Below are 9,676 nucleotides of genomic sequence, written 5' to 3' on the forward strand. Positions count from 1 at the left end.
ATAACATTACTATTAAAAAAACCAAGTGCAATGCACAGAAAATTATTTTAAAGGTTGAGATTATCCTCTCAATGAACTAAACTAAATTTAAGTGGTATCTAACAAATATCAACAATAATCACCAATTGAAAAAAGAGAGATACACTTAAATATAAAATATACTATATAAAATATTGCTCAAATATTAGTACTTAAAAACATATTTTAATGTGGTTTAAACTTTAAATATAAACAAAAATCATTATGTCTTTATTAGTTTTATACTTATTAATTTAATATCAAATTATAAATTTCACACCCGTAAGATATAATGTGGGTTTAGATTTTCATATAACTATGGGAGTAAGTTTCACTTTATTAAGGTCTATATTTAAGTTTAATCTGAGTATAGTTTTTCAATTATTGATGTATATAAGCATAAGTAATATTGATAGCATACCAAATAGCATTATTCTAAATGTAAAAGATAAAGATAAATTCTGATGAAATACTTGAATAATTATTACTTTTGAAATTCTCCATTTATAGATTTTTTAAAATTACCTAATTAAGCCAAGTAGCCCTAATTGAAAGGATCTCACCTACCGCCCACGTGTCCACCATCCCAAGCTCCAATGCACTGCCACGCGTCGGTCTTGCAAGGGCCCACATGCACGCATGCAGACGGAGACAAGTGGCCCCAATGGGCTTGGTCCGGGATCACACGTGGCAGGCCCTGGTTGCTCCGGAGCGAGGTTTCACGCACACATACACGGCGGCTTAAAAAATAACCAGTCTTTTTGGCCGCGCTCTCTCTACGTTTCACAAGCTCACCTCGCCTACAAGGGGAGAAGGAATTTTTTTTAGCTCTAGCGATTTCTCTTGTAAGGTTTCGGTGGCGTTGGGTTCAAGCTAGGAATTGTTTTGGTAGCTAGCTAGCGATCGATTGTTCTTGGGGAAGAAGAGAGATGGGGAGATCCATGGATCCGCTGGTGCTAGGGCGAGTGATCGGCGACGTGCTGGATATGTTCGTTCCGGCCGTGGATATGAGCGTTTGCTATGGTAGCAAACAAGTCAACAATGGCTGCGAGCTCAAGCCTTCAGCCACTCAAGCTCGCCCCATTGTCCAAGTTGGATCTCCTCACGAGGAAGGCGCGCTCTACACTCTCGTAATCAATCTCACCTCCATAGCTACCGTCTTCTCTTCTTTCGATCTCTTCCCCATAGCTAGAGAACTTGATGCTACCACCCTTTGTTCTTAAACAGGTGATGGTCGACCCGGATGCTCCGAGTCCCAGCGAGCCATCAATGCGAGAATGGGTGCACTGGTTAGTTCCAAAGCTTCCATTTTTGCTTCTCCTTCGATATGAATCTGGAGTTTTCTACCCAGGATCGTCGCGGACATCCCCGGTGGAGCCGACGCTAGCCAAGGTATGATCACTCCTTGCATTGTCACGTAAGTTCCAGCTTGGTTTTCTCTCTTGTTCGCTGCTCCATCTCCAGGGAGAGAGATCCTCCAGTACATCGGCCCCAAGCCCCCGACTGGAATCCATAGGTACATCTTCGTGGTCTTCCGGCAAATGGGACCAGTTCTCATGCTTCCACCGCTCATGAGGAACAACTTCAGCACTCGTTGGTTCGCGCAGGAGTACTTCCTGGGACTTCCAGTCGGCGCAGTCTACTACAATGCGCAGAAGGAGCCAGCCAGCCGGAGGAGAACCTGATCTTGGCCCGAGCTTTCTTTCTCTAGTCGGCATCTCTCGAGAAACAGCAGCGAGGGAGGAGAGCTCGTCGAAAAAAACCGCTGCTTTCATCACCAACTTGTTCACTGCACTGATACCACTGCGGAAAGATCGTCCTCTTCACAGAACTGCTGATTTCCTTCTCTCCTCCTTTTCCTTTTTCTCCTGTTCCCAGATCTTTTGCAGTGGTATGGCCTCCCCACCCCGGAAGCAGCTCGAGAATAAATCCTGAGCAGAATCGCTGGAAAAAAAATGAGTGTGAGACGACCCGAGAAAAGAGAGACAATATCAAATCTTCCGTAGAGTTCCCAGAGGAGGACGATGGTCCATGGAAGAATATTATAATTGTTAAGATGGATGGAGAGAGAGATGGACCTGCCTGTAAAGTAATGATAAATAGGTGTCAAAAGCTTTCACGGATCTTGTTAGACGTTATCAAATCAAAATGTGACGCACTAGTTTGTCCGAAAAAATCGTACTTCTCTACGTGTAGAGAGACATTGTTGTTGGGATCTCGATGACTGACTGTTGGACCAGCAAAGCCTTGTATTCGTGTCTCCCCGATAGTAACTATCGAGCTTTCCCTACGAGAACAAAAATGGAGTCAGCACTCGCGGAACAGTGGCCGAGAAAAAGAAGTCCCACCTTTTTTGCTGGACGAACAGGTGTTGCTGTTCTTCCGGGAATCTCTTATGTATCCACTACTCTCGAGGAGAGACCGTGCGGCATTGTTGATGTGCTTGAATCTGTCCGGACCGAGTAGGATCCCTCCAAACCACCTCGAGACCACCACCACCTTGCATAAAATCAATCAGTGGAAGCTTTGGTGGGTTGGAATCTCCGTGGGGAACAAGGAAAGCAAAAGCTGCAGTTATAGCTTACCACGTCAATGGCGCCTACGATCTGGAGGAGATGCAATAGCCGGTTTCCAGCAGCGGTTTCTCCATCGTCGTCATAGTCTTGAAGTACCTGACACGGCAAGGCGAGAGAAAGAAGTTAGCAATCCCTTGACAAACACCGAAGTTATCGCAGTTATCGCCAAGGGTCACGTCAACTTTACAGTGTTTTTGTCGGGAAGAACGATGCGAAAGGCCATTATGTTGTGAGTTGCCCCTGAAATCTTCCTGTTTCGCAGAAGTGCTTCCATTACCGTCTCCACCTCATCGGCCGAGTGGACGGGCGCCAGGTGCGCTTGGAAAGTACCTGATAGTCACGACAACTATCTCAGCAACGCAATCAACGAAACAACAACGACGCTCGTATATTTTATAATCACGTACTCTTCTTCTCTGTGAAGGGACACCCGTGAATAATGCCATGGAGTTTGTCCAGTTCCTCCACGTTGAGCTCAGCCGGAACATCCTCGGGCTTTTCAAACCTGCGCGCGCAGCACACTACAGAAAATTAAAAGAGATTCCGCAGGAAACGAAAAACGAGATTTACGGCTGGAATAACTGAGCTGCTGCAGTCCCCGAATCGTTTACTGGCAAGAAAGAAAAAAAGAGAGACAAAACTCAAGACAAAAGCTTGCTTTGGCTGGAAAAATAGCGTACCTGTCTCTTTAGTACTTGCAGCAAGTGCCGTCCGTTTCTCGCAATTCCATAGCCAGTGTTGTTCCTACAACCAGAGAGGAAGACGTAAGCTACGACATAGATTCTTCTACCTACCTTCATCCACTCTATCCATTTGAAAACAATCACTTCTCCGTCACTGCTCGAGTACAACTCGTGAAATCCACTGACAACTTTGTCGCGGTCCTGTTCCGACAGCCACGCGGCTTCAGCTTCAAAAGTCGGTTCACTGTGTGACGGATATTCGTCCGGGAAATAAACGCCAAGCTTCACAGCCAAACCTCCCGACTCTTCTTCACTCGGGTAGACAGAAATCTGCCAAAGAATACCAAGTTGGCCGGCTCAAAACCGCTCACCACGTTCATATGACAACCAAATACCTCACAGAAGTGTTCGTGCTCGTGAACAACGATATCCTCTCCATAAATGTAGCGGAGAGCTTCCAATTCTTCAGCTTGAGCTGCTCTGTTAGCTACACCACCACCCAAAACAAAACAAAGAGTCAGTCTCACACCAGAGAATGAAGCATCAAGCATACCTTGGACAGAAGCCGGATCCATGAAAAAGCCCTAGGAGAAAAGCAGCCAAGTCACCAGAAATCTCCACAGGAGCAGTGCCCGTCTCGAAAAGCATGGACACAACTTATGTCCTTGCAGACGACCAAACGGCCTCCTCCCCCTTGTCTGGAGATGGCGGCTAAAACGTCGTGACAATCGCCGCAAACTCTTCCACTCTTGGAGATCCGGATGTCTGTTCCAGCCGCTGTGTTTACCAGAGCACAACCAGCAGCAAATCTCTCGCTCTGCTCGCAAACTTGATCATCGTTCCTCGTCTTGTCACCCAGGAAAAGGCTCAACTTCGCGACGATCTCTTCCATTTGAGGATGCTCCATCTTCTTCTCTTTCTCCGAAGAAAATCTGTGAACTGTTCCAGCGGCATCGACCCATGACGAGCTCTGTCCCTGTGCTCGGCTCAAAGACTTCGTCGCCATCGCCTTTCGGACTGCTGCTCGCTGCTCCCACATCCCAGCCCCGGCGTAGATATTCGACATGAGCACGAAAGGCGATGGATCGCCATCCTCCTTCGGTACCGAGTCAAACGCAAGCTTGCCAACTTCTACGTTCTTCCACTTGAAACAAGCCCCCAGCACTGTAATCCACGCGACTTTGCTTGAATCGCGAGAGATTCTCTTGGCCATGCTCGCTGCCTCTTCCAGACGATTCGCTCGGCTCAGAAGATCCACCATGCTGGTGCAGTGCTCCACGCCGGGTTGGACACCATATCTAGAGTTCATTGTCTCAAAGAAGCTCTTGCCTTCCTCCACCAGGCCAGCATGGCTGTAGGACGCGAGAACACAGAGGAGAGTGACGCCGTTCACTGAGCCAACTTCTTTCTCTGCGCTGACCAAAAGTTCCAGGACTCGTTCATTGTCTCCGCAGCAGCTGTATCCCGCGATCAAGGCGTTCCAAGTTACCAAGTCCCTCGCCTCCAGCGAATCAAACACCTCTTGTGCATCGCTCATACTACCGCACTTGGCGTAGAAGTCCACGATCGAGGATGCCACCGTGGGATCATTGTCAAGTCCGGAGATGCGAGCCTCGACGTGAAACTTTCGACCGGTTTCCAAAGCCACCATCGCCGCACAGGCTTTGAACACCCCGACAATCGTCCTGGTGCCTGGCTTGAAGCCTTCGTGCTGCATGACCGAGAAGTACTTGAGAGCCGGTTCACACTCGTCGTTTTGTGCAAGTCCCAGTATCATGGAGTTCCAGGAGACTAGATCTCGCTCCAGCATCGCGTCAAACACTTCCCGAGCTCGCTGGATGTTGCCACACTTCGCGTACATATCCACGAGAGCATTCTCCACAAAAGCATTCGGGAGCTTCACTATCTTTGCGAGCTTAGAGTGAATTGCCGTACCTTTCTGCAAGACGAGGCTCTTCTTGAACTTCCCTTCCACACGCTTGCCTTCTCTCGCCGCGAGGCTACTGCAAGCACCAAGAGCGGCGACGAAAGCTGGAGCGTCTGGCCTGATCCCTTCCTCTTGCATGCGAGCAAACATCTGGAGAGCGAGCTCGCCATTCCCAGCTTGAGCAGTTCCGGATATCATACTCGTCCACGCGAGTGCGTCGCGACGATGCATCCTCTCAAACACCAGCCTTGCATCTTCCAAGCTCCCACATTTGACGTACATATCCACGAGCGAGCTCTCCAAGACCATGTCCGACTTGATCCCCAGCTTCTTGAGCTCGGTGTGGAGCGCTCTCCCTTTCTCCAGGCTCGCCAGAGCCACTTCTCCATGACTTCCACTCGTCTCCTTCACTGCCAAGCTCGCGCAAGCCTTGAGAACCGCCACGAAAGTTGTGCCATCGGGAATGAAGCCTTCCTCCTTCATCCGCGAGAACAAGGCGAGAGCGAGCTCGGCCTCGCCGCAGTTACAGTGGCCCATGATGATCGCAGTCCAGGAAACCACGTCGTGGAACTCCATTTTGTCGAAGACGAGCTTGGCATTCTCCAGGCTTCCACACTTGGAGTACATATCCACGAGACCGCTGGAGACGAACACGTCCCCGGAGTACTGGTTCTTGACGATCTCGGCATGGATCGCTGCTCCTCTTTCCAAAGTAGCCACCTTGACAAGCCTGCCACCTTCGACCACTGTCCCTTTCTCTCGAGCTGCGACCATGGAGCAGGCCTGGAGAGCTGCCAGATAAGTTCTCGCGTTTGGGAGAAGACCATCTTCCTGGATCCGCGAGAAGAGCTCGAGAGCTCCCTTGCCATCGCCGTTCTGGACGTAACCTTTGATCATGGTGTTCCACGAGATGGCGTCGCGGCACTGGATCCCATCGAAGACCTTGCGAGCATCCGCGACGAGGCCAAAGTGCGCGTAGCTGTCGATCAGAGTGTTGGCCACCGACACGTCTCGATCGTTTTTGGTGGCGACGAGATCGCTGTGGAGGCTCATGAGATCCCATCTCTCGCTGCAAGCCTTGATCGCGAGCACGATCACTGGCACGCACGGCCGGATCCCACACTGGCGCATTCTTCCATAGGTATCCCGCGCCTTCTCCCCCTCGAGCAGCCGCTTGGTCACGTACACGGGCTTGTCGGCTGTCCGGGACGGCGCCTTGAACCATTTGAGCGGCGCGAGCTGTGACAGGCGCTGCGTCGCTAGGATCGGCGATGGCCGGAAGACCGGCATTCGATCGAGAGAGAGGAGACTTACCGCGATGGCGATGGCGGCATTGCTCCTCCCAACAACCCTAGTTTTAGGGATTTGGCCCTCTCATATAATTTGCCAGAGTTGGGTATTTTGGACGAGCAAGCGTTTTACTTGACTAGATCCAAACGAGCAGTGTTACGTCGTTAGAACTAACTTGAAAAACATAAAGAAACAATTTAAAATAGATGATTGAAAGAAAGCTTTATAGATGCTAAACTAAAGCTTAAGAGGACAACTGGAACAGTGAAAAGTCGCACTTGCCCGGGAAAGGCATTTAAAGGTTTCATAATAAACACAACTTCTGCAAAAGCTGGTCGATGTGTACGATCAAATGGAAAACAACCAACTGGCTGGACAAGATTCTCGTGGATAAAGTGATGGTTCTATGGTTATAAGATCCGCATGGATCAATTCTCAGAGTGGGAAGAGACCTAAGAAATCATGAGATCCTTGCAAAGTTCTAGCGATTCTTCCTCCCCCAGTAGCAAGATCCATGTCGTGGTCGTTCCCCTGCCCGCGCAAGGCCATATGTCCCCAATGATCCATCTCTGCAAGCTCATCGCTCGAGATCCAAGCTTCACGATCTCCTTGGTCAATGTGGCTCGGCTTGACCACCGAGAAAGTAAGCTTGGGGAGTGGAGTCCCACGAGACTGTGTTCTCCACAGGAACAGCGTCAAACATTCGTTTCGCGTCCTCCACGCGCCCATTTGCCCCATAGGCCGTGACAATGGTATTCCACGAGAAGAGGTTCCACGGCGGCATCTTCCGAGACGGGGACTGCGAGAGTTCTATCCCCGCAATCTCGCCATAAGCCTGCACCATTCCATTCCAGGTCCTGTGAAGCATGGAATGAAACATACCGATCGCCTCGTCCATGCTCCCGTGGCGAATGCTCGAGGAGATGACGACGTTCCAGCAGAAAGCTTCCCAGTTGAGCACCTTTTCCAGAAGCTTTCTCGAGGAAGAAAGACGTCCTTTTTCCGCAAATAGAGCCACGAAGGCCGTCCAAGAAAGAACGTTCCTTTTCCGCATTCCTCCAAACACTTGGACCAGGCCCTGGAGCTCACCGTGCTGCGCATACGCATTGTGTTCCAGGAGGTGAGTGCCTTCTCCGTCATCATTGACTACGTCCGAGGAGTGAAGCCCCTCCGCCTGGCCGATGTGCCCGATTACATGCAGGGCGAGAAGGTGTGGAAGGAGATTTGCATCAAACGCTCCCCCGTCGTGAAGCGCGCGCGATGGGTCCTCGTCAATTCCTTCTACGACCTCGAGGCGCCCACCTTCGATTTCATGGCCAGCGAGCTCGGACCTAGATTTATCCCCGCGGGGCCACAGTTTTTGCTCGACGATTCCAGGAAGAATGTGGTGCTTCGCCCCGAGAACGAGGATTGCCTTGGCTGGATGGATGAGCAGGAGCCTGGATCGGTGCTCTACATCTCGTTTGGCAGCGTCGCGGTGCTGAGCGTGGAGCAATTCGAGGAGCTCGCGGGAGCTCTCGAGGCATCGAAGAAGCCATTCTTGTGGGTGATTCGACCTGAGCTGGTGGTGGGTGGTCACTCGAACGAATCTTACAATGGGTTTTGCGAGAGGACCAAGAACCAGGGATTCATCGTTTCCTGGGCGCCACAGCTGAGAGTTCTCGCCCATCCCTCCATGGGAGCGTTTCTCACGCACTGCGGATGGAATTCCGTCCAGGAGAGCATCGCTAATGGCATTCCAATGCTGGGGTGGCCTTACGGGGGCGAGCAAAGCACCAACTGTAAGTTCATAGTGGAGGACTGGAAGATCGGGGTTAGATTCTCCAAGACTGGTGCAGGGATTGATCGAGCGAGGAGAGATTGAGGCCGGCATAAAAAAGGTGATGGATAGCGAGGAGGGGAAGAAGATGAAGAAGAGAGTGGAGAACTTGAAGATCCTTGCGAGGAAAGCTATGGACAAAGAGAATAGGAAGTCGTTTCGTGGCCTCCAGGGATGGCTGGAAGATCTCAAAGCTATGACTGGAACAATGAAAAGTCACACTTGCCCGAATAAACACAACTTCTGCAAAAGCTGGTCGATGTGTACGATCAAATGGAAAACAACCAACTGGCTGGACAAGATTCTCGTGGATAAAGTGATGGTTCTATGGTTATAAGATCCGCATGGATCAATTCTCAGAGTGGGAAGAGACCTAAGAAATCATGAGATCCTTGCGAAGTTCTAGCGATTCTTCCTCCCCCAGTAGCAAGATCCATGTCGTGGTCGTTCCCCTGCCCGAGCAAGGCCATATGTCCCCAATGATCCATCTCTGCAAGCTCATCGCTCGAGATCCAAGCTTCACGATCTCCTTGGTCAATGTGGACAGCCTCCACGACGAGTTCGTCAAGCACTGGGTGGCGCCGGCGGGGCTGGAAGATCTGCGCCTCCATTCCATCCCATACTCGTGGCAGCTCCCGCTAGGAGCCGATGCCCACGCGCAGAGAAATCTGGCGGAATGGTTCACGGCATCCGCGCGAGAGCTCCCAGGCGGCCTCGAGGATTTGATCCGCAAGCTCGGGGAGGAGGGTGATCCGGTCAACTGCATCATCTCGGATTACTTCTGCGATTGGAGCCAGGATGTGGCGGATGTGTTTGGCATCCCCAGGATCATTCTTTGGTCAGGAACCGCGGCATGGACGAGCTTGGAGTACCACATTCCAGAGCTTCTGGAGAAGGATCACATATTTCCTAGCAGAGGTACGAATCTTTGAATTTACCATGAACATTAGTTCTTTTCCTCCTTCCCTTATTCAAATTTTGCCTGTTCTTCCCCGATTCGTGCGCAGGGAGAGCTTCCCCGGAGGAGGTCAATTCCGTGATCATCGACTACGTCCGAGGAGTCAAGCCGCTCCGCCTGGCCGATGTGCCCGATTACATGCAGGGCAACGAGGTGTGGAAGGAGATTTGCATCAAGCGCTCCCCCGTCGTGAAGCGCGCGCGATGGGTCCTCGTCAATTCCTTCTACGACCTCGAGGCGCCCACCTTCGATTTCATGGCCAGGGAGCTCGGGCCTCGATTCATCCCCGCGGGGCCACTGTTCTTGCTCGACGATTCCAGGAAGAATGTGGTGCTTCGCCCGGAGAACGAGGATTGCCTTGGCTGGATGGATGAGCAGGAGCCTGGATCGGTGCTCTACATCTCG

The 9,676-nt window shown here is 50.9% G+C and overlaps 4 protein-coding genes across 8 annotated transcripts in view; 3 read left to right on the forward strand and 1 right to left on the reverse strand.

The window, feature by feature from the left end:
- Positions 1-756: 756 nt before the first annotated feature.
- LOC9629180 (protein MOTHER of FT and TFL1) lies at positions 757-2,161 on the forward strand. Its single transcript, XM_002992412.2, has 4 exons — positions 757-1,148; positions 1,246-1,307; positions 1,370-1,410; positions 1,483-2,161. Exons 1-4 carry the CDS (start codon positions 948-950, stop codon positions 1,701-1,703), a joined length of 525 nt encoding a protein of 174 aa, XP_002992458.1. The 5' UTR covers positions 757-947; the 3' UTR covers positions 1,704-2,161.
- Positions 2,162-2,187: 26 nt separating this feature from the next.
- On the reverse strand, positions 2,188-6,571 carry LOC9662158 (protein IMPACT). 3 transcript variants are annotated; one of them, XM_024666173.1, is made up of 10 exons: positions 3,831-3,920; positions 3,673-3,764; positions 3,389-3,607; positions 3,275-3,338; positions 3,165-3,204; positions 3,002-3,099; positions 2,782-2,924; positions 2,604-2,690; positions 2,367-2,517; positions 2,188-2,305 (listed from the first exon to the last, which is right to left on the reverse strand). In XM_024666173.1, exons 1-10 carry the CDS (start codon positions 3,850-3,852, stop codon positions 2,292-2,294), a joined length of 930 nt encoding a protein of 309 aa, XP_024521941.1. In that variant the 5' UTR covers positions 3,853-3,920; the 3' UTR covers positions 2,188-2,291. The 3 variants fall into 3 exon arrangements, with proteins under 3 accessions (XP_024521941.1, XP_024521942.1, XP_024521940.1); XM_024666174.1 differs by having other exon boundaries at positions 2,204-2,305; positions 2,367-2,542; XM_024666172.1 differs by lacking the exons at positions 2,188-2,305; positions 2,367-2,517; positions 2,604-2,690; ... (3 more) ...; positions 3,275-3,338; positions 3,389-3,607 and having other exon boundaries at positions 3,831-6,571.
- A 539-nt stretch (positions 6,572-7,110) lies between these two features.
- On the forward strand, positions 7,111-8,502 carry LOC112343147 (UDP-glycosyltransferase 85A7-like). The gene is made up of 2 exons (XM_024666161.1): positions 7,111-7,446; positions 7,570-8,502. The coding sequence occupies exons 1-2, from the start codon at positions 7,111-7,113 to the stop codon at positions 8,356-8,358; spliced, it is 1,125 nt and encodes a 374-aa protein (XP_024521929.1). The 3' UTR covers positions 8,359-8,502.
- Positions 8,503-8,671: 169 nt separating this feature from the next.
- Positions 8,672-9,676, forward strand: part of LOC9662161 (UDP-glycosyltransferase 85A2) — a 10,871-nt gene continuing 9,866 nt past the window's right edge. For 2 of the 3 annotated variants that reach the window (XM_024666177.1, XM_024666180.1), the window contains exons 1-2: positions 8,672-9,231; positions 9,321-9,670. In XM_024666177.1, coding sequence (XP_024521945.1) covers positions 8,697-9,231; positions 9,321-9,670 — 885 coding nt within the window. In that variant the 5' untranslated portion in view covers positions 8,672-8,696. The remainder of the gene's footprint in view (positions 9,232-9,320; positions 9,671-9,676) is intronic. The other variant, XM_024666178.1, reaches the window with a different exon arrangement.

Source organism: Selaginella moellendorffii, unplaced genomic scaffold (assembly GCF_000143415.4).
Source record: "Selaginella moellendorffii unplaced genomic scaffold, v1.0 SELMOscaffold_136, whole genome shotgun sequence".
In the NCBI taxonomy this organism is placed as follows: domain Eukaryota; kingdom Viridiplantae; phylum Streptophyta; class Lycopodiopsida; order Selaginellales; family Selaginellaceae; genus Selaginella; species Selaginella moellendorffii.